The sequence below is a fragment of the Micromesistius poutassou genome, assembly GCF_964030765.1.
Source record: "Micromesistius poutassou genome assembly, chromosome: 6".
NCBI classification, from domain to species: Eukaryota; Metazoa; Chordata; class Actinopteri; order Gadiformes; family Gadidae; genus Micromesistius; species Micromesistius poutassou.
In genome coordinates this window covers 2,065,011-2,090,210 of record NC_140276.1, presented here as the reverse complement: position 1 = coordinate 2,090,210, position 25,200 = coordinate 2,065,011, and the positions used below count along the sequence as shown (strand labels likewise).

General features: G+C 41.9%; 1 protein-coding gene across 2 annotated transcripts in view; it reads left to right on the top strand.

Moving 5' to 3' along the window:
* LOC311345371 (protocadherin gamma-A11-like) overlaps positions 1 to 25,200 on the top strand; it is a 196,440-nt gene that overhangs the window by 11,118 nt on the left and 160,122 nt on the right. The window contains exon 1 of one of the 2 annotated variants that reach the window (XM_084469750.1): positions 6,406 to 8,913. The exons of the other annotated variant lie outside the window; for it this stretch is intronic. Within the exon in view, the coding sequence (XP_084325876.1) occupies positions 6,532 to 8,913 (2,382 nt within the window). The 5' untranslated portion in view covers positions 6,406 to 6,531. Of the gene's footprint in view, positions 1 to 6,405; positions 8,914 to 25,200 lie in introns of those variants that run through there. 2 annotated transcript variants of the gene reach the window in all.

The following is a 25,200-nucleotide window of genomic DNA, read 5'->3' as shown; positions in this document are numbered from 1 at the left end:
GTTCACGTGACTTCATTTTGTTCTATCTGTCCATCTCCATCCAGCTGTGGACATTGGTTCACGTGACTTCATTTTGTTCTATCTGTCCATCTCCATCCAGCTGGCTGAAAAAGGGAGTTCATTAATTAAAAGCTATCGGACTATGCAGTGTGCAGACCTATGACTTAGGTTAAGCTTGTTACCGTGCCTTCATAGCCAGTAGTAGAGATCTAACCACCAGGAGTAGAAGTTTGATGGTATTAAAACATATTCTAAAGTATTCCACCCCTTTGTGTTCAGGATGGTTTTCTACAAGGGAATACACATTTATTTAAATGTGTTTATCTCATGCAGAACATATCTCTGACATTATGAAATTACATATACTGCACTTTTTGGTCACCCAATCCAACATTATTTTCCATCTCTTTACCTCCATCACCTGTGTTCCTTGATGTGAGATTCAAAATCATGGTGACAGAGTAAAACACTCTGAATTTCTGGTGCAATTACGTGTTGTATTCCTAGCATGCATTCTAAATGGTGTTTTGTGTGTTTGCTCAAGGGTTCTCCATTTACTTCCCTTCTCCAAAGACACCGGGCTGAGGCTAAATGTAGATCAATGAGAGTGTCATATAGGTCCCTGTCCTTGGTGCTGAACACGTTGAAACAATCTATTCAAGTGGGTTGAGTTTTCTGTAGCATTGTTGTTCACATGAGGTTAGGCCTGGTACCTACAGAGAGAACATCAATTAATCGTATGTCAGCATCACTGTCCCTTTTAGAAACTTTGTGATAGGTTTGAGGAAGGATAAAGACTCTTTAAGATATGTTTTGTAACATACTTTATAACCCCTGTTGAATGTTATTTAGTTTAGTAGACATTGACATTTACCAATGTCGGCTAATAGCACACATTGCATGTATGCATTATATCTTTCAAAAAAATAAAATTATACCTGATATCTGAGGGCTATACTATCCATCACAGTCTGGACTTAAATACTTAACAGATTTAACTGCTATAAGATGTGGGATTTTAAACTATGACATGTTCCATATCACAATTTCTGATCGCTGTTATGTTCGATAACATTTTCTATAGTTGACAGAGTTCTTCAATTCGACAAGGATATTTTCCTGGTTAATATTTGGAGATTTATGAAAGTAACCCTCTAACCATGTTCCTTTTGGTTCAATGAATACATCTATTGATAACTTGAATACTATACATTTAAGAGAGAATAGATTCCAAAGACGATCATTACCATTCTGCAACAATAAATAGTATCATTTATATATAATATATAATAGTTTCAAATAATTTAATAATCTATCTATGTGATTTTTTATATATGATAATGCATATAAGAATGTACACATTAATTATTAGTCAATAGTTTAGTTGATCATTTTAGTACACCTTTACTGTCTGGTGTTTTACTGTGAATGTTTTTCAAGTGGGATCTTGTTGTTTTTAATCTATAATACAAATTAATAAATATTCCCCCATAGTTTTAACTCAGGTGAAAAACATTTTGAATTAGGTTCATTAAGTCAGCAATACATCAGAGTGCCCTCCTGATAACCCTGAGCTCGTCTGGACTACATCAAATCTCTTCTACTCAGTTGTATATTAGCTTTTGTTAACATGGGGGGAAAAGATGGCATATTTTATTTCCAATGTCACTACAGTAGTCAAGACTCAATTCATTGCTTCATTTGGCATTAGGTCGGTTCACAATGCGTGGAAAGCAAAACCTTTCACATAGATTTTCAAATATGGCTGTGCGCTTTTTATCTATAGCAGGAAATTAAATGTTTCTCTTTAAACTCAAGGTGTCGCTATGTAGCAAGTTATGGAGAACGTAATATTTCCTCCACCCACTAGGTGAAGGAGAGTACAAAGGTTCCTCTTCGTCGTCTTTCAGACCAGTATGCGCTATGCTACAACCGTACTGGTATTTCAGTAGATGCTAATACTACAACACGTTTAGCTTTAGACGCTGCATTGATGTGAATCTGACCGGGGCGTTTTCTCACCCACGCGTTGTAATGGCGTTGATAAGGACAAGGAGTATTTCATGGACGGGCATTCTGGCTTTCTTTGTTTTCTGGATTCATTCCGTGAATGGGGACGTAAGCTATTCTCTTCCAGAGGAAATAAAGAGTGGATCTGTAATTGGAAATATTGTCAAGGATATTGGGCTGGAGACGAGCAAACTCGCTTTAAGAAAGGCACGCATTGACACAGAGGATAACTCTGAGCGCTATTGTGATGTAAACCTGAGCACCGGAGATTTGATTGTTTCTGAGAGGATTGACAGAGAGGCTCTTTGTGGCAACAAGGCTTCGTGCGTCATGAAACACGAACTAGTACTGGAGGGCCCGATGGAGCTCCATCGTATTAGTCTTCACGTTCAAGATGTCAACGATAACTCTCCGTTATTCAACGAAGACTTGGTCAAAATAGAGATTAGAGAATCTGCTATTAGAGGAGCCCGCTTCCTGCTAGAAGAGGCGCGGGATGCAGATGTGGGACAGAACTCAGTCCAACGTTACAGCTTAAGAGAGAATGAACATTTTAAATTGTCGGTTGATGGAAACACGGTCGAACTCGTTCTTGACAAAGAGCTGGATCGTGAAAATGAAGAGGAAGTCCATTTGATCTTAACTGCTATGGATGGGGGTTCTCCCCCTAAATCTGGTACAGTAGGAATACACGTCACTGTACTGGATGCAAATGATAACGCCCCAGCGTTTAGCCAGGCGGTTTATGAAGCCAGTGTTCAGGAAAACGTTCCTTTAGATACCGTTGTGGTTACTGTACACGCGACTGATGCGGATGCTGGGATAAACGGGGAGGTGACGTACGACTTCGGACACGTTCCAGACGACGTGAAAAATAGATTTAGTATTGACCGCAAAACGGGTGATGTACTAGTAACTGGGGCTATAGACTTCGAACTAGACAAGTCTTTTGAATTACGCATAAAAGCAAAGGATGGCTTGGGACTATCGTCCTACACGAATGTAATAATTAATGTTATGGACGTGAATGACAATGCCCCCGTAATACATCTTAAGTCCCTCACGTTCCCCATATTAGAGAACGTGCCACAAGGCACCGAGGTAGCGATAATTAACGTGCAGGACAGAGACTCTGAGAAGAATAGACAGGTCCGATGCTCCATTCAGCTTAACCTCCCCTTTAAACTTGTTCCATCGATTAAGAACTACTACTCATTGGTAACCACAAGTGAGCTGGACCGTGAACTAGTGTCTGATTATAACATCACCATTATGGCTACAGACGAGGGATCTCCCCCTTTGTCCTCCTCTAAAATCATTCAGCTAACAGTAGCAGATGTCAACGACAACCCACCTCTGTTTGATGAAGCGTCCTACAGTGCCTATGTTGCTGAAAACATCCAACCAGGCTCGACTCTGTGTTCAGTGTCCGCTAGAGACCCAGACTGGAGACAAAATGGCACTGTGGTGTATTCTCTTTTACCCAGTGAAGTCAACAGTTCCCCGGTGTCCCTGTATGTATCTGTAAACGGAGATACAGGAGTCATCCACGCCTTGAAGTCTTTGGATTATGAACTATTCAGGAGCTTTAAGTTCCAGGTGATGGCTAGAGACAACGGTTCTCCTCCGCTCAGCAGCAACGTGACGGTCAGTGTCTACATAACTGATGTGAATGACAACACTCCTCAGATCCTTTACCCCACGGCTGAAGGAAATGCTTTTAAGACCGAGCTGGTCCCCAAGGCGACACACGGAGGTTCTCTAGTCTCCAAGGTGATTGCAGTGGACGGAGACGCTGGACAGAACGCCTGGTTGTCCTATCGTATCATTCAGTCCACTGACCCGGGACTCTTCACTATCGGTCTCCACAGTGGAGAGATCAGGACCCAGAGGGACATTTCAGAAAGCGACAGCATGAAACAGAACCTTGTTGTCTCTGTGAAAGATAACGGGCCGACACCGCTCTCGGCCACATGTGTCGTGTATTTCCTTATTTCTGATGACTTGGCAGAAGTGGCGGAGTTCAACCATCACACAGAGGAGAGTGATTCTAAAGTGACATTTTATCTGATTATTGCGCTGGTGTGCGTCTCCACCTTTTTCCTGACCTTCCTGGTTCTCATCCTGAGTGTGAGGTTCTGTCGCAGCAGAAAGCCCAGACTGTTGTTTGATGGAGCCGTCGCTATCCCCAGCGCTTATCTGCCCCCTCATTACGCAGAGGTGGACGGCATGGCCACCCTACGCAGCGCCTACAACTATGACGGCTACTTAACCACGGGCTCTAGAACCAGCGACTTTAAGTTTGCCACGTCTTACAATGACAACACGCTGCCTGCCGACCAGACCCTGAGAAAAAGTCCAACAGACTTTGCTGAGATATTTGGTGACTCTGAGGGATCGCCTGAGGTAAGCGTGACAGGGACCCCTACTCTAATGTAGCTGTGGAAGTTCGTTTCACATGGTTTGATTCCCCAAGCATGACGTTGAGCTTATTTTCTATGGTGTTGACTACCACATTGTAGCATTGTTGAAGTGAGAAATGTGCATAATGCTTCATGTTACTTCATCTTGTTCTATCTGCGTTGTATCTATATTTCTATCCAGCTGGTTGAAAAAGGGAGCTCATATATTAAAAGCTATAGGGCCGTGCATTGTGCAGACCTATGACCTGATGTTAATTTGAGCTTGTTATCGTGCCTTCATAGCTAGTAGTAGAGATCTAACAACCAGGAGTAGAGGTTTGATGGTATTAAAGAGTATTCTAAAGTATTCCACTCTTCTGTGTTCAGGACGGTTCTCTACGAGGGGATACACATTTATTTAAATGTGTTTTTCTCATGCAGAACATCGTTCTGGAGTCATGAAATTACATACACTGCACTTTTTGGTCACCCAATCCATTTTTCTTTTTCATCTCTCTACCTCCATCACCTCTGTGTTCCACGATGTGAGGTTCGACATCATGGTGACAGAGGGAAACGCTATGAATTTCTGGTGCAATTACGTGTTGTATTCCTAGCATGCATTCTAAATGGTGTTTTGTGTGTTCGCTCAAGGGTTCTCCAGTTACTTCCCTTCTCCAAAGACACATGGCTGAGGCTTAATGTAGAAGGATGAGAGTGTCATATAGGTCCCTGTCCATGGTGCTGAACCTGTTCTAAACTAAATCTATTCAAGCGTGTTGAGTATTCTTTAGCATTGTTGTTTGCATGAGGTTAGGCATGGTACCTATAGCGAGAATGTAAAGTAATAGTAGCATCACTGTCCCCTATAGGAACTATGTGACCACTTGGAAGGATAACTCCTCTGTCAGATGTGATTCATAAAATGCTTTAAAGCCCCTGTTGAATGTTATTTAGTTTAGTAGACCTGGACATTTCTCAATGTTGGCTAATAGCACACATTGCATGGATGCATTATGTTTCCAAAACATTTTTTTCTACTTGATATATAAGGGCGATACTATCCATCTCATCTTGACTTAAATATTTGAAACAGATTAAACTTCTATAAGATGTAGGATTTGTAACTTTGTCACGTTACATGTCAGAATTTCTGATCGCAGTTATGTTTGATAACATTTTCTAGAATTATTTAATCCCACAAGGATATTTTCCTGATTATTATGTGTGGAGAATTATGCAAGTACCCCTCTAACCATGTTCCTTTGGTTCAATGAATACATATATTGATGAATTGAATACTATAGATGTCAGAGAGAATAGATTCCATAGGTGATCATTGCAGTTCTACAAAACTTAATAGTAGTTTCAAATAAGTTAATAATCTATCAATGTGATGTTTTATTTCTGATAATGCATTATTACCCAAATAAGAATGTGCTCATTCATTATTAGTCGATTGTTGATCATTTTAGAACACCTTTACTGGCTAGTGTTTTACTGTTAATGTTTTTCAAGGGTGATCTTGTTGTTGTTAATCTATAATACAAGTTAATAAATATTCCCACATAGTTTTAACTCCGGTAAAAAAACATTCTGAATTAGGTTCGTTAAGTCAGCAATACATCAGAGTGCCCTCCTGATAACCCTGAGCTCGTCTGGACTGAATCAAATCTCTTCTACTCAGTTCTATATTAATTGTAGGTTTTGTTAACATGGGGGGAAAAGATGGCATATTTTATTTCCAATGTCACTACAGTAGTCAAGACTCAATTCATTGCTGCAATTGGCATTAGGTCGGTTCACAATTCGTGGAAAGCAAAACCTTTAACATAGATTTTCAAATATGGCTGCACGCTTTTTATCTGTAGCAGGAAATTAAATGTTTCTCTTTAAACTCAAGGTGTCGCTATGTAGCAAGTTATGGAGAACGTAATATTCCCTCCACCCACTAGGTGAAGGAGAGTACAAAGGTTCCTCTTCGTCGTCTTTCAGACCAGTATGCTCTATGCTACAACCGTACTGGTATTTCAGTAGATGCTAATACTACAACACGTTTAGCTTTAGACGCTGCATTGATGTGAATCTGACCGGGACGTTTTCTAACCCACGCGTTGTAATGGCGTTGATAAGGACGAGGAGTATTTCATGGACGGGCATTCTGGCTTTCTTTGTTTTCTGGATTCATTCCGTGAATGGGGACGTAAGCTATTCTCTTCCAGAGGAAATAAAGCGTGGATCTGTAATTGGAAATATTGTCAAGGATATTGGGCTGGAGACGAGCAAACTCGCTTTAAGAAAGGCACGCATTGACACAGAGGATAACTCTGAGCGCTATTGTGATATAAACCTGAGCACCGGAGATTTGATTGTTTCTGAGAGGATTGACAGAGAGGCTCTTTGTGGCGACAAGGCTTCGTGCGTCATGAAACACGAACTAGTACTGGAGAGCCCGATGGAGCTCCATCGTATTAGTCTTCACGTTCAAGATGTCAACGATAACTCTCCGTTATTCAACGAAGATCTGGTCGAAATAGAGATTCTTGAATCTGCTATAAGAGGAGCCCGCTTTCTGATAGAGGAGGCCCAGGATGCAGATGTCGGGCAGAACTCAGTCCAGCGGTACATTTTAAGAGAAAATGAACATTTTAAATTGTCGGTTGATGGAAACACGGTCGAACTCGTTCTTGACAAAGAGCTTGATCGTGAAAATCAAGAGGAAATTAATTTGATCTTAACTGCTATGGATGGGGGTTCTCCACCTAAATCTGGTACAGTAGGGATACACGTGACTGTACTGGATGCAAATGATAACGCCCCAGCGTTTAGCCAGGCGGTTTATGAAGCCAGTGTTCAGGAAAACGGTCCTTTAGATACTGTTGTGGTTACTGTACACGCGACGGATGCGGATGATGGGATAAATGGAGAGGTGTCGTACGACTTCGGACGCGTTCCAGACGACGTGAAAAATAGATTTCGTATTGACCGCAAAACTGGCGATGTAATAGTAATTGGGGGCATCGACTTCGAAATAGACAAGTCTTTTGAACTACGCGTCAAAGCAAAAGATGGTTTGGGACTATCGTCCTACACGAAAGTAAAGATTAATGTTATGGACATGAATGACAACGCCCCCGTAATACATCTTAAGTCCCTCACGTTCCCCATATTAGAGAACGTACCACAAGGAACCGAGGTAGCGATAATTAACGTGCAGGACAGAGACTCTGAGAAGAATAAACAGGTCCGATGCTCCATCCAGCTCAACCTCCCCTTTAAACTTGTTCCATCGATTAAGAACTACTACTCATTGGTAACCACAAGTGAGCTGGACCGTGAACTAGTGTCTGATTATAACATCACCATTATGGCTACAGACGAGGGATCTCCCCCTTTGTCCTCCTCTAAAATCATTCAGCTAACAGTAGCAGATGTGAACGACAACCCACCTCTGTTTGATGAAGCGTCCTACAGCGCCTATGTTGCTGAAAACATCCAACCAGGCTCGACTCTGTGTTCAGTGTCCGCTAGAGACCCAGACTGGAGACAAAATGGCACCGTGGTGTATTCTATTTTACCCAGTGAAGTCAACAGTTCCCCGGTGTCCCTGTACGTGTCTGTAAACGGAGATACAGGGGTCATCCACACCTTGAAGTCTTTAGATTATGAACTTTTCAGGAGCTTTAAATTCCAGGTGATGGCTAGAGACAACGGTTCTCCTCCGCTCAGCAGCAACGTGACGGTCAGTGTCTACATAACGGATGTGAATGACAACACTCCTCAGATCCTTTACCCCACGGCTGAAGGAAATGCTTTTAAGACCGAGCTGGTCCCCAAGGTGACACATGGAGGTTCTCTAGTCTCCAAGGTGATTGCAGTGGACGGAGACGCTGGACAGAACGCCTGGTTGTCCTATCGTATCATTCAGTCCACTGACCCGGGACTCTTTACTATCGGTCTCCACAGTGGAGAGATCAGGACCCAGAGGGACATTTCAGAAAGCGACAGCATGAAACAGAACCTTGTTGTCTCTGTGAAAGATAACGGGCCGACACCGCTCTCCGCCACATGTGTTGTGTATTTCCTTATTTCTGATGACTTGGCAGAAGTGGCGGAGTTCAACCATCACACAGAGGAGAGTGATTCTAAAGTGACATTTTATCTGATTATTGCGCTGGTGTGCGTCTCCACCTTTTTCCTGACCTTCCTGGTTCTCATCCTGAGTGTGAGGTTCTGTCGCAGCAGAAAGCCCAGACTGTTGTTTGATGGAGCCGTCGCTATCCCCAGCGCTTATCTGCCCCCTCATTACGCCGAGGTGGACGGCATGGCCACCCTACGCAGCGCCTACAACTATGACGGCTACTTAACCACGGGCTCTAGAACCAGCGACTTTAAGTTTGCCACGTCTTACAATGACAACACGCTGCCTGCCGACCAGACCCTGAGAAAAAGTCCAACAGACTTTGCTGAGATATTTGGTGACTCTGAGGGATCGCCTGAGGTAAGCGTGACAGGGACCCCTACTCTAATGTAGCTGCGGAAGTTCGTTTCACATGGTTTGATTCCCCAAGCATAACATTGAGCTTATTGTCTATGTTGTTAACCACATTGTGGCTCGGTTGAAGTGAAATGTACCCGATGTTTTTTTTATTTTTGAGTATGTTCTAATGGCATATAGTTGTAATGGACAATACTTCATGTTACTTCATCTTGTTCTATCTGCGTTGTATCTATATTTCTATCCAGCTGGTTGAAAAAGGTAGCTCATATATTAAAAGCTATAGGGCCGTGCATTGTGCAGACCTATGACCTGAGGTTAATTTGAGCTTGTTATCGTGCCTTCATAGCTAGTAGTAGAGATCTAACAACCAGGAGTAGAGGTTTGATGGTATTAAAGAGTATTCTAAAGTATTCCACTCTTCTGTGTTTAGGACGGTTCTCTACGAGGGGATACATATTTATTTAAATGTGTTTTTCTCATGCAGAACATCTCTCTGACATCATGAAATTACATTTACTGCACTTTTTGGTCACCCAATCCATTTTTCTTTTTCATCTCTCTACCTCCATCACCTCTGTGTTTCATGATGTGAGGTCGACATCATGGTGATAGAGGGAAACGCTATGAATTTCTGGTGCAATTACGTGTCGTATTCCTAGCATGCATCCTAAATGGTGTTTTGTGTGTTCGCTCAAGGGTTCTCCAGTTACTTCCCTTCTCCAAAGACACATGGCTGAGGCATAATGTAGAAGGATGAGAGTGTCATATAGGTCCATGTCCATGGTGCTGAACCTGTTGTAAACTAAATCTATTCAAGTGTGAGAATGTAAAGTAATAGTATATTAGCATCACTGTCCCCTATAGGAACTTTTTGACCACTTGGAAGGATAACTCCTCTGTCAGATGTGATTCATAACATGCTTTATAGCCTCTGTTGAATGTTATTTAGTTTAGTAGACCTGGACATTTCTCAATGTCAGCTAATAGCACACATTGCATGTATGCATTATATGTCTCCAAAACTTTTTTTTTGACTCTGAGGGATCGCCTGAGGTAAGCGTGACAGAGCCCCCTCCTCTAATCCAGCTGTGGAAGTTTGTTTCTATCAGAATCAGAATTGTTTAACTTGTCATAAAATACATGTCTATTTGCACATACAAGGAAACTGGCTTGGCAAGAGCGGTCCAAAGAGACACTAAATAGGCAAAATATGGAACCAGCCATATTGGCTTGGAGCGAATTGAAATGCGGGGCAAACATCCTTCTGCGTGCATGCGTGCATGCGTGCGTGCATGCGTGCGTGCATGCGTGCTCAAGACGGGGCTGTCCATCTGTCTCCAGTACTTTTACCGGGCACTTGTTCATCGCAGATCATAACAACAATGCACCAATTATCTCACAACTGTGCATTTGTCCAGGTGGTCGTTCCAGGTGCAGAATACATGGTTCCTATAGAAGCCCCAAAAGGTCACATGGTCACCAAGGTGGTCGCTGTCCATTCTGAATCAGGTCACCATGCATTGTCGGTGCCATGCAGCATAAACTGTTAACAGTAGGCGTACACACTGGCACAGTTAGAACTTCTTGGACTACAGCTAGCTAGACCAAAACAGACGGTAGTGGTTTTAGTAAAGATCAACAGCTTTGAGTCCCTCTCATCTATTGCCACAGTCAGCCCAGTTGGCGATGGGATACCAGTGTTAAAACAGCGGATTTCAGAGTTGAATCCGATGCCAGCGAGAACCTTCAACTGTATTTGACCATTGCATTGAGAAACCTCCTCCTCCTTCTCCTCTTCTCCTTCTTTTAAGTGTTGCGGTCATGTATTGCAAGATCGGCAGGCGTAGGCACATGCACCATCTCAGTCGGCCCGTTTTCCCTTCCACCTACTGTCTCCTGCCTAGCTACATAGTCTTATGCCGGGGTGGAACCTGTTTGAAGGATGATAGTTTGGATTAAATAATAATTAGCTCTAATGTAGACCCTCACACGCAGGAGGCGAGAAGCACAGCGTACCTAAAGAACACCTAACTTACATTTCAGTCAACCCCATTTAAATTCCAGGCGACCCCACATGGGGTCGGGACCCCAAGGTTGAAAAACCCTGCCCTAAGGTGTGTCAGTGTAGACAGGGCTTCTAGTCTGAAGGTGAGGCCAGTTGTGGTGCATTCCTGCTATTTGGGAGCCTGAGTGGAGCCCTAAACATGTTCCCAGGCCTCATAATTTGTACTTAACCTCAAATCAATAAAAGGAATATGTTACATGTTCATTAAAATCATGTGATATTACCACATGTTGCAGAAAAGCTGTCAAAAAAAAGCTATCAAATATGTTTGTTGTTCTCCTCTATGATCCTTTTGTATCCCTGAAGAACTCGCTGAGCTCTGCATGAGTAGGATATCTTAATGTCTTACTTTGAAAACTTTCTTTACACCATAATGGAACAGATCCAGTGAAGGGTTGATTCCTCTCCTGTTTGTGTGTTGTAATTTCTGTTCATAATGGAATGGAGAAAGTGGCATTTACGTTTAGAGCTATGTTCTCGTGTTAAAATACATAACAGTAAAATCATATCTACTAATTTGCTTTTCCATCCCATCCTTTTCCATCTTTGTATACCATCCGTCATTTCCCCCTGTTCCCAAAGTGCACTCAAACCTCCTCAAACGCCTCATGGATGCCTCATAACTCTGCACTATTTAATAGGTCAAATGTAAGCAATGGGATGCCTTCCAAGGTGGGATTTACCAGATTATCAAAATAAAATCATTTGACACAGCCTGCTGAGATGATTCAGCCCTTTAACATGAACATGTTAATATTCAACTCAAACCAAAATGGTATTCATGTGTTGGCATTGTCATTCTAGCACAGGTTTCCATATCTGTCGCCTCTCAGTAAATACAAGGGAACTTTGCATAATGTGTAGCTTAATAAAGGAGAGTTCTAATCATCCAGGCTGACTGAAACATAGTTTTATTTATTATGTCCAGAGGATCTTTACTACATGAATATATGTAGACCTTATTCACCAATAAAAAAAAATAGAGAAAAAAGACACTGCTTTCTCTATCCATAAATAAAATATTGGATCCTACTCAACCTCTTAACCTTATCTAATGTTCTCTGAGGCCAAATAATTAAACAGACAACAAAGAATCACATTCATCCGATTAATTTCATTATCTTTACTTACTTTAGAAAGCAGTACACCCGAGCGTTTGCCTGATAGCATTGTTGCAATGATGAAGGGGTGTTATCGTATCAGAATAACTTGTGTGTGAATCCATGTGCGCCTAGTATAGCTACAGGCTCAGCCATGGTCCGCATGAGGAGAGGAGAAAGACGGATGAATCATAAGCATCATTCAGTGTGTCAGTCCACACTACTGCAGATATTTATTTTGGTTTGCCAAATCTGGGCGACAACATTATTTATTTGTGGGAGTGGAAAGGCTTCGGTTGGCAATAAATGAATACATGCAACACATTTCACACATAATACTAATGTGGTGTTTTCTCTTATTAACCCTTTGCCTTCGTGTTATTACAGAATATTACAGGGGCCTGCTGGCTAAGCTGCTCTTTCCAGATGATTGATGTATTTTAGATGTCATGTTAGATGTTTTGCAATGCATTGGCTATTCATGTGTAGCATTGCACTATGGTTTGAATACTATACTTAAACAATCTTTTTTCTCCTTCCTTTCCACTGCACACCGCTGGCGCTCCATCCATTCTCCCCTGTCAGGTAAGACAGTTTCACTGTACCAACTTCTAAAGCCTTACCTGTGTTTAGACCACACGCTCTCACCAACACCACCTGATGACTTATTTGATTTGTTTTTTTCAAATGGAATTGATTTATTTCTAGTACAATAGCTGTATCTCTACTTTTTTCCTGCTCTTTTTTGTCTTTTTTGTAATCCCTTGTTTCCTGGAAATTATACAATTTGTGATGTTTTTATTTTTATTTTTATATGAGAGAAATCAATACACACTGTTCATGTTTTATTGATGACCAGAAGTCCACATGGTTAATGCATGATTGCATTAAAGGTGTTGTAATAGGTGCCAAAATGATTCATGAATCTGGAAGCTCCATTGCTTATATTGACATGGACTGTCTGTCTCCTCTGAAGCAGTTCACTGCATAATCATAAACCTGCCTGTAGATGAGTTGCAACCAACTGAATAATGCAGTCCTGATGTGGAGAATGTCATGCTTTTCAGCAACATCCATTTTAATGATGTACCAGCTTTGTGTGTGTGTGTGTGTGTGTGTGTGTGTGTGTGTGTGCGTGCGTGTGCGTGTGCGTGTGTGCGTGTGCGCATGTTAAACGCACAACTGTGACCTACTTAATCAGCCTTTGTAATGGTGCTGTTTTGATGTGGTAGTGGACCCTACTGAGGATCTGAATGTCCTTCACCTGGATTATGAATAAATATAAGAGATTATGTCTGCCTGGCTGGTGGTTATTGGGATTGCTGTACAAATATCACTTGGCGCCACGCATCCCTTCTCTCTTTTTCTTTCTCTCTCTCTCTCTCTCTCTCTCTCTCTCTCTCTCTCTCTCTCTCTCTCTCTCTCTCTCTCTCTCTCTCTCTCTCTCTCTCCCCCCTCCTACCCACCCCCTCCCACCCTCTCTCTCTCTCTGCGTCTCTTCCTCTTTTTCTCTCTCCCCCCCTCTCTCCCCCTTCCCACCCTCTCTCTCTCTCTGCGTCTCTTCCTCTCTTTTTCTCTCCCCCCTCCTGCCCACCCCCTCCCTCTCCCACCCTCTCTCTCTCTCTCTGCCGCTCTCCCTCTGCCTCACTCTCTGACAGCAAATGCGCAGTTGTAGGTTATACACAATCACACTCGGTGGTGCTGTTGCCTAAGGAGACCACTACATCCATCCAGAACACAGCTGATGTTCATTGGTCATAAATTAAACAAGGATGCACACATACCCTACATGTGAAGCTAGATGTAACAGTACATTAAGGTTGTCGTATGGATATAATTTCTTTACTTTTTTTTATTACTTTAAAGAAAAAAAATACTATTAAAGACTTATTCTGTGGATATACACCTCGTTTTTCAGATAGATTTTCTTTTTTTCTAGATATAAATCATGGCTTTATGCTTTTGCCAGATCATAGGCCTATCATGGAGTTGGACAGTTTTCTTCCGTTCTCACTTGATACGATGATGGGACAAACACTTTATTCTATAACAGAGGAAATGAGAAAGGGTTTGTTGGTGATTTGGCAAAAGATCTAGAATTATATATGAAGAGGGTTGGTCTGTGGTCAGGAGCACCTTGTTATCAATGGAAATAACCAATACTTTATGTTGAATCAGAACAAAGGCCATCTCATTGTCAACGAAAGAATGGTATGGTAGAAGGTGTGCGCCAAAAAATCCTCAATCTTCAAGGAAGCAAACATTTTGTTTGCTTCCTTGTTGCAGGGCAGTCAATCCGATGGAGTTAATCCTAAACGGAACAAACATGAATTTAAACTGATGGCCATTGACGGTGGCGAGCCACAAAGGTCTGGAACTATAAAGATAAATAAATTCATTATAGACGCAAACAAAAATACACCTACCTATACACCTCTGCAAAGCCTCTGTATTATAAAATGCCCCAGAGGGTACTGTAACATCAACTGTACTCGCTTCTGATTAATCTTGGTTAGATCTATATAACTGGAGAAATCGACTATGAGGCAAAGCAAAGTTACGACGTGAACCTACAAGCCTAAGAACAGGGTGGATTATCCGGGGCGAGTCAAATAAATATTGCGATATGTCCGACCATAAGTATGACTCCTTTCTCAGGAAAATGAGCCTGAGGATTCGCCACATGGAACAGTTGTGGCATCGATGAGTGTAAATGCCTTGGGCGGAAATGGACAAGTGCGTTTAATCATAGGCACCAACCTTCCGTTCGCAATTAAAACAATACTGAGAAATGACTACACATTGGTGACTGATGAAAAGCTTGATCGAGAAAAGGATTCCATGACGTGTGCAACAATACTCTCACCACATTATTGACGAGAAAAACTGTCATGTTGCTTGTCACTTGACATATCGGATGACATATCATCCGTTTTTAGTCTGAATGTGTATACAGCGCTTATAATGGAGAATAACTCCTAACTCCCAATATCTATGTATATATATACCCTCTTTCAAAATATTTAATTATTGATTCACTCTGTATGTTCACACGATTATGAATAACTTTAAGGGTTTAAGATACTAATTAGGGCTCAAGTATAACTTTTACTGTTGTTATAATGGTCCAGGACCAGAAAGACAACGCCCCTCAGGTTCTGTGTCCAGTCCAGACTGGTGGTTCTCTGGTGGCTGAAATGGTGCCTCGTTCAGCAGATGTGGGCTATCTGGTCACTAAAGTGGTGGCTGTTGATGTGGACTCTGGACAGAATGCCTGGCTCTCCTATAAACTACAGAAAGCCACAGACAGGGCGCTGTTTGAAGTGGGCTTACAAAATGGAGAAATAAGAACTATCCGCCAAGTCACTGATAAAGATGCTGTGAAACAAAGACTGACTGTTATAGTGGAGGACAACGGACAGCCCTCTCGTTCAGCTACAGTCATTGTTAACGTGGCGGTGGCGGACAGCTTCCCTGAAGTGCTCTCGGAGTTCACTGACTTTACGCATGACAAGGAGTACAATGACAACCTGACTTTTTACTTAGTCTTGGCTTTGGCTGTAGTTTCCTTTCTCTTCATCACGTGTTTAGTGGTGATCATATCAGTGAAAATCTACAGATGGAGACAGTCTCGTATCCTGTATCATTCCAATCTCCCGGTGATTCCATGTTATCCACCACGTTACTCTGACACTTTGGGGACAGGGACTCTCCAGCACGTGTACAATTATGAGATGACAATGACTCCAAAAAGGGTGACATTAAATATACACAACCTATGGGTCAAAGCTTGGTGAGGGTTGATGAAGCGGGTGCCTACACACTTCGGATGAGGGAGGAGTCCTCAGAAGGATCCCAGATGTCGACTCTGGTGAGTGGACTCCCCGCAATGTTTACTTTTATAATAATCTGAATAATAATTATGATGAAAACATTGATAATACATAATTATTATCATAAGTATGAATGATATATTTATCGTTATTATTACTATTATTAGTATCATTATTATTATTTCTTTATTTAATATTAATCTTTTATAATTAATATATATTTTTAAATCATCAAATAGCACTAGTTATTGTATACATTGTTATTTGATCAAAAACATTTGTCTTTAATAAAAGTGTGTAATATCGCAGCGCGTTCTGCTTTTAGCAGTATTTTTTCAGCACCATGGACAGCGCTGTGTGTGTGTGTGTGTGTGTGTGTGTGTGTGTGTGTGTGTGTGTGTGTGTGTGTGTGTGTGTGTGTGTGTGTGTGTGTGTGTGTGTGTGTGTGTTAGCTGAGACGCTACTATCAATGACATTTTAAAGGAAGGAAAAGGGCCGTCTCTTGGCTTATTATTGTATCATATAATAGAGCAGTAAGTAACGTTGTTATTTTAATAGCCTGTGTCATGTGCGTGCATGCTCGTGCGCGTCTTCTTGCGTGTGTTTGTGTGCATGTGCGCGTGCTCGCGTGTGTGTGTCTCGAAATTCTGAGCGGATATGCAGTTTGAACTCTAAGTGACGCTGTTGACCAGGCAAAGATTTTATTCCAAGATTGTCAGTCAGTATTTTTCCCTTGTGCACATCGAGCATCGACATGAAGGGAGCGGTTTTGGTAGAAGGAACACGGCGAAGAATCGCGAGGCCTATATGCGTTTTTTCTTTCGGAGCTCTTTATGATTAGGCTACAACATTTGGATTATATAACAGAGGACATTCCTTATTTTTTTGTCTGGATTGTGGATTTAACAATGTGTCGAGTATCTCTCCGACGACCGTCTGCACTATGGCGACCATGGTTTGGACTGCGACGGAAACTCGGTCTGCTCATTTTCTTCCTTTACCTCGTTAATATGGTAGACTGTCAACTCCGGTACTCCATCCCCGAAGAGATGAAAAAAGGATCGCTTATTGGTAATGTCGGCCAAGATTTAGGTTTGGATATACAAAGGCTTCGTTCAGGCCGAGCACGCATCCTGACCGGAGAAACTCCCCAGTACGTTGAGCTCAAGACGGACAAAGGGATTTTAGTTGTGAACGAGAGAATAGACCGAGAGCAGCTTTGCGGCGAAATCACACCGTGCAGCTTCAGCTTCGAAATCATTCTGGAAACCCCTATGGAATTACATCGCATCATCGTGGAAGTTTTAGACGTAAATGACCAGTCACCTGTCTTCCCCGCTAAAGATATTAATTTAGAAATCAGTGAGGCAGCTGCGCTTGGATCGAAATTTTCCCTGATGAATGCGGAGGACTCGGATGTCGGGATAAATACACTTCAGAATTACGTTCTGACTCCTAGCGATCATTTTACATTAAAACAGCAAACCAATACGGATGGTAGTAGATACGCTGAAATGATTCTTCAAAAAATAATAGACAGAGAAAAAAACAAACACATGTCTTTAAAGCTAGTCGCAGTAGACGGTGGAACTCCTCAGAGATCAGGTACAGTCAATATACATATCACTGTGCTAGACCACAACGATAACGCCCCAGTGTTTAACCAATCAGTATACACCGCAACAGTGATAGAAAACGCGTTATTGGGCACCCGGGTTGTTACTTTAAATGCCACTGACGCAGACAGTGTCTCCAATGGTATGATAACCTATGGTTTCGCCCAAGTCAAGGAAAATATAGCTAATACTTTCGTGATAGATGAGAAGACGGGGGTTTTATCTGTTTCTGGAAATATCGATTTTGAGAAGGACAAAAAGTTTGAGGTAAGAGTTGAGGCGAGGGACCAGGGTGGCTTAACGGATACCAGTAAGGTTATTATTGAGGTTTTTGACATTAATGATAATGCACCCGTTATTAATATCATGTCATTTTCCAACCCTGTGTCAGAGGATTCCCCTCCAGGGACCACAATTGCTATTATCAATGTGAAGGATTCAGATTCAGAGAGAAACGGACACTTAACATGTACTATTGATGCTAAGCTTCCATTTAAAATCCTGTCATCGTTGACAGATTATTTCAGTTTAGTGTCTGATTCCAATTTTGACCGAGAGATTTCCCCAGAATACAACATCACCATAACAGCTACAGATTCAGGGTCACCTCGCCAATCTTCCTTAATGACACTGAGACTAACTCTATCTGATGTAAATGACAACGCACCAGAGTTTGCTCACCAAAGCTACAACGCCATTATCGCAGAGAATAACTCTCCTGGTTTGTCGATATTCACTCTAAGTGCAATGGATTCCGACTGGAATCAAAATGCTAGAATATCCTATTTCTTAGAAGACACTCGTTATGGTGGTACTCCTATCTCTACTTATGTATCTATCAACTCTGAAACTGGGGTCCTGTATTCTGTACGCTCATTTGACTACGAGCAGATTAAAGATTTTCAGTTTCTTGTTAAAGCACAAGATGGAGGCTCTCCTCCCCTCAGTAGTAACGTGAGTGTGAAAATACTGATCCAGGACCAGAACGACAACGCCCCTCAGGTTCTGTATCCAGTCCAGACTGGTGGTTCTCTGGTGGCTGAAATGGTGCCTCGTTCAGCAGACGTGGGCTATCTGGTCACTAAAGTGGTGGCTGTTGATGTGGACTCTGGACAGAATGCCTGGCTCTCCTATAAACTGCAGAAAGCCACAGACAGGGCGCTGTTTGAAGTGGGCTTACAGAATGGAGAAATCAGAACTATCCGCCAAGTCACTGATAAAGATGCTGTGAAACAAAGACTGACTGTTATAGTGGAGGACAACGGACAGCCCTCTCGTTCAGCTACAGTCATTGTTAATGTGGCGGTGGCGGACAGCTTCCCTGAAGTGCTCTCGGAGTTCACTGACTTTACACACGACAAGGAGTACAATGACAACCTGACTTTTTACTTAGTCTTGGCTTTGGCTGTAGTTTCCTTTCTCTTCATCACGTGTTTAGTGGTGATCATATCAGTGAAAATCTACAGATGGAGACAGTCTCGTATCCTGTATCATTCCAATCTCCCGGTGATTCCATATTATCCACCACGTTACTCTGACACTTTGGGGGGGACAGGGACTCTCCAGCACGTGTACAATTACGAGGTGTGCAGGACCACTGACTCCAGAAAGAGTGACTGTAAGTTCGGCAACGCTGGTAGTCAGAACGTTCTGATAATGGACCCCAGTTCTACAGGGACCATGCAGCGAATACAGAGTGAAAAGAGCATCCTGGATGAACCAGACTCTCCACTGGAGGTGAGTTGTTGAAAAAATCATCTTCGCAATTGATGTATTTTTTATATTTAGATAACTCTCAATGTAATTAAAAAAAACATTTTGGAAACACTTTAATTAAAGGAGTGTGTAAAAGACTGACATGACACCGTCATATCAATGACATCACACCTGTTATGAACCCGGGGGAGTCTTTATTAATGTTCATGACTGTTGTCATTGAGTGTCATTGGCAGTTATAGAATTTTTATGTGCAAAGTTGACATTGTCTGAGATGACACAATAATGACATAATTAGGAATGGTTAAGGGTCAAAATTATTTTTGGATTATTCAAGAACAGGCCTGTGTTAGGTTGTCAATATACAAATATTTTATTACAATATTATTACTATTCATTTTGTAAATATTTTACTAGGTTAAAAGTTACATTTTGAAGCTACTATTAGTTTAAATATGCCTATTGCACCAAATTCAACTAATATATTATGTAAATGAAGTATGTTTCACTATCCACACATGTAATTTAATTTTTGTTTAATTTGGAAATTCTACTTATATTTTAACATCAGAGATTGGCTCATGGAGCTGTTTGAAGAATGCTGTCCGTTTACATCTTGTCAGATAATGCTACGTTTCAGACTCTAAGGGACGCTGTTGGTTAGGGAAACCGATTCTGCTCTGTGTTAAAGGGAGTGGGCTACATCTTTCCCTGGCTCTATGGTAGAAGGGGAGCGACTGCGGCTCGACTAGACCTATGTAAGGTTTACTTGTGTACAAGGATATTGTGTTTGATTCGTACATTTACCGCTATCAATCTCGCAGAAGGTTTTTTTTTGTGGATTTCGTTACAATATACCAGCTGTTTCGGATAGGACATGGATTCCAGTGCTTCTACGCAACGTTTAAAATGGCGTTTTTTTCCATCGAAAATTATATTTGTTTTCCTGCTTTTCTTTTGCCATTTGGCCAGTAGTCAGATTCGTTATTCAGTTCCAGAGGAGATGAAGAAGGGATCTTTTATTGGAAACGTAGCGCAAGATTTGGGTCTGGATCTAGTCAGGCTCCGTTCTGGCCGAGCTCGCATTGTGACCGAGAAAGGCTTTCAGTACACGGAGCTGAAGACGGACAAAGGGGTTCTCGCCGTAAATGAGAGGATCGATCGAGAACAACTGTGTGGGGACATCACACCATGTAGCTTCAGTTTTGAGATTATTCTAGAGAATCCAATCGAGTTACATCGAATAACTGTGGAAATCGTGGATGTAAATGACCACGCGCCTCATTTTAAAAATAACCACATTAAAATGGAAATCAGCGAATCCGCCGTCATAGGCTCACGTTTTGTCTTAGAAAGCGCGGATGATCCGGACGTCGGAGTTAATGGATTGCAACAATATGTGCTGAGCTCCACCGACAATTTTGTTATTAAACAGCACGACAACCCTGATGGTACAAAGTTCGCCGAAATGATTTTACAGAAACTATTAGACAGAGAAGCGCAACCACGTCTGTCATTGAAGTTAATAGCGATGGACGGTGGGACTCCTCAGAGATCTGGTACAGTGAATATTGATATCAACGTTTTAGACGTAAATGACAATGCCCCTATTTTTAACCAATCCGTTTACAGAGCAACAGTATTAGAGAGCGCACAAATAGGTACATACATTACTATTGTAAATGCCACAGATGCAGACAGTGGATCTAATGGATTAGTGACTTACGCATTTTCTAATTTGAAAGATAACGTTGCGAACATATTCGACATTGACAAGGTGTCTGGCAAGATAACCGTGGCTGGACGAATAGATTATGAAAAAGACACGAAATATGAAATGCGTGTCGAGGCTAAAGATCAGGGCGGTTTGTCGGACCTCGTTAAAATAATTGTAGATATCGTTGATATTAATGATAATGCGCCAGTTATTACCGTTATGTCTTTCTCTAGCTCCATGCCTGAGAATGCCCCAATAGGATCGACAATTGCTGTGATAAATGTCAAAGATGCTGACTCGCAAAAGAACGGAAAAATAACGTGTACCATTGATAACGGCTTTGCGTTTAAGATTAAATCGTCGTTGACTAATTACTACACGTTGATTTCAGATACGGATTTTGACAGAGAAAAAACGCCAGAATATAACATTACAGTATCTGCTACAGATTCGGGCTCGCCTCCCCTGTCAAGTTCAATACATTTGCACCTAAAGCTTACTGATGTGAACGATAATGCCCCCCTTTTCGATGAACCTACGTTTCACTCATATATCATGGAGAACAATTCTCCTGGGGTATCTATATTTACAGTTAGCGCACGAGACATTGACAGCAATCAAAATGCAATGATTTCCTATCTCCTAGCAGAGGATGAAGTAGGTGGTAGCCCAGTCTCTAGCTATTTATCAATAAACTCTGAGACCGGAATATTACATGCTGTCAGGTCTTTTGATTATGAACAAATTAAACAACTTGATTTAGTTGTCAAAGCACAAGATGGAGGCTCTCCTCCCCTCAGTAGTAACGTGAGTGTGAAAATACTGATCCAGGACCAGAACGACAACGCTCCTCAGGTTCTGTATCCAGTCCAGACTGGGGGTTCTCTGGTTGCTGAAATGGTTCCTCGTTCAGTAGATGTGGGTTATCTGGTCACTAAAGTGGTGGCTGTTGATGTGGACTCTGGACAGAATGCCTGGCTCTCCTATAAACTACAGAAAGCCACGGACAGGGCACTGTTTGAAGTGGGATTACAGAATGGAGAAATAAGAACTATCCGCCAAGTCACTGATAAAGATGCTGTGAAACAAAGACTGACTGTTATAGTGGAGGACAACGGACAGCCCTCTCGTTCAGCTACAGTCATTGTTAACGTGGCGGTGGCGGACAGCTTCCCTGAAGTGCTCTCGGAGTTCACTGACTTTACGCACGACAAGGAGTACAATGACAACCTGACTTTTTACTTAGTCTTGGCTCTGGCTGTAGTTTCCTTTCTCTTCATCACGTGTTTAGTGGTGATCATATCAGTGAAAATCTACAGATGGAGACAGTCTCGTATCCTGTATCATTCCAATCTCCCTGTGATTCCATATTATCCACCACGTTACTCTGACACTTTGGGGGGGACAGGGACTCTCCAGCACGTGTACAATTATGAGGTGTGCAGGACCACTGACTCCAGAAAGAGTGACTGTAAGTTCGGCAACGCTATTAGTCAGAACGTTCTGATAATGGACCCCAGTTCTACAGGCACCATGCAGCGAATACAGAGTGAAAAGAGCATCCTGGATGAACCAGACTCTCCACTGGAGGTGAGTTCTATCAGATGTGGTTGTACATTAATTTTGATTTGTAGCTCATTACATATTTTCAGAACCACGGAGAGGGACAGCTGCCCTAAAGATGAGAGCAGGAAGGTTAACTACTACTATGTTGCACTACTATAGGTCATCCGAAATTGATCCATCTATCTGTTTATCTGCATTGCTGTTGTGCTTGCTGTTTTGTTGAGACAAATATTCATATTCTATGTAGATCTTTATTCTTTGAACTGTGTGTGTGTGTGTGTGTGTGTGTGTGTGTGTGTGTGTGTGTGTGTGTGTGTGTGTGTGTGTGTGTGTGTGTGTGTGTGTGAAATTGGAATATCACAATGCTGCATTGACTCAAAATCAATCAAACATTTATACGACTAACTTCAACTCTCCGATTACGTTTCATTAGCAATGATACACATTTCTTATTTCCAAACAATACATTTAAACATGAGGAGGACTTTTGAATGTGCACTCTACGTCCAGGCATCAGGAATGAAATTAGGTCATACGAACGAATGTTTTATATGTGGGCCTGCTCTAAAACAGTATTGACATTCCGTCTGTGAACTCTAAGGGACGCTGTTGGTCAGTGAAAATATATAGTGTGTTCAGTAGCTGCTAGTTGGAGCTTGCCATCCCTCTCACTGCGATATAGAGGAGAACTGAGACGCAACAACGCATTCAGGGTGGAGCTTGACGGAGGCCCTTTCGCTTAGAAACTCGTCTTGTTGTTTAAATGGAATTTAAATCGAATTGAGAGCGTGCTTTATTTTGCCGGAGCTTTGGTTTGTCCTTTTCTCATTCTGTGAATATCATTGTAAGTTTCGGCAAGGATTGTTTCCTTTTGAAAATGGCGTTACGCCACAATGGATGGAAAGGTTGCTGTTCGTGTCGGAGTCAAATATGGATCATTTTTCTATATTTCTTGATTTTTCTGAACATTGCCAGTTGCCAGATCCGGTATTCTATTCCGGAGGAGATGAAAAAGGGGTCTCTTATCGGCAACGTTGCGCAGGATTTAGGGTTGGATCTGAAAAGGCTTCGTTCAGGCCGAGCAAGAATCTTGACGGGAGAAAGCCCTCAATACGCCGATCTGAAGACAGACAAAGGGATTCTAGTCGTGAATGAGAGGATGGACCGAGAGCAGCTCTGTGGCGACGTTACACCTTGTAGCTTTAGCTTCGAAATCATCTTAGAAAATCCAATCGAACTGCATCGTGTGATAATCGAAATACTGGATATTAATGATCATCCACCCTCATTTAAAAATGTAAAGATAGATCTGGAAATAAGCGAGTCGGCTACAGTAGGTTCTCGTTTTAATTTAGAAAGTGCAGAGGATCCTGATGTAGGGCCAAACTGTTTGCAAAATTATATGTTGACCATGAACGAAAATTTCGTTCTCAAACAACATTCCAACGCCGATGGACGCAAGTTTGTTGAAATGATTCTTCAGAAATCGTTAGACAGAGAGATCAATCCTCGTCTTTCATTAAAGCTGATCGCTGTTGACGGTGGAAATCCGCAGAGATCGGGTACAGTACATATAGACATCACTGTTTTAGATGTTAATGATAATGCTCCCGTGTTTAACCAGTCCGTGTACGGGGCTACAGTGGTAGAGAATGCACCCATTGGGACCTATATTACCACTGTGAATGCTTCAGATGCTGACACTGGTTCCAATGCTTTGGTGACTTACTATTTTACAAACCTAAAAGGGGGTTTAGGTGACTTATTTAATATTGACAATTTTTCTGGTAAAATATCAGTAACTGGTAAAATTGACTTTGAGAAGGACAGAAAATATGAAATAAGAGTTGGAGCAAAAGATCAAGGTGGACTGAATGACGCAAGCAACATAATCATTGAGGTGATTGATGTCAATGATAACGCTCCAGTAATTAATGTGATGTCATTCTCTAGCCCTGTATCAGAAGACGCCCCTACTGGGACCACCATAGCTGTAATCAATGTAAAAGATTCTGATTCAGAGAAAAACGGACAGATAACATGTTCAATTGATTCAAATCTCCCATTTAAAATACAATCCTCTTTAACTAATTATTACAACCTGCTCTCAGATGTAGTTTTTGACCGTGAAACAACATCAGAATACAACATAACCATCACCGCAACAGATTCAGGCTCTCCTCCCTTATCTAGCGCATCAAATTTAAGGCTTGTTATTTCTGATGTGAACGACAATGCACCAATATTCTCTAAAAATAGCTATTTAGCTCATCTTGTAGAGAACAATGAGCCAGGGGTGTCCATATTCACCGTCAGTGCTCGAGACGTTGACTGGAATCAAAATGCCAGAGTGTCGTATCTTCTGGAGGACACACAGGTCAGTGGTAGTCCAGCCTCTACTCATGTTTCTATCAACTCTGAAACTGGGGTTCTGTATGCAGCGCGCTCTTTTGATTATGAACAAATTAAAGCATTGCAACTAGTTGTTAAAGCACAGGATGGAGGCTCTCCTCCCCTCAGTAGTAACGTGAGTGTGAAAATACTGATCCAGGACCAGAATGACAACGCCCCTCAGGTTCTGTATCCAGTCCAGACTGGGGGTTCTCTGGTGGCTGAAATGGTTCCTCGTTCAGTAGATGTGGGCTATCTGGTCACTAAAGTGGTGGCTGTTGAT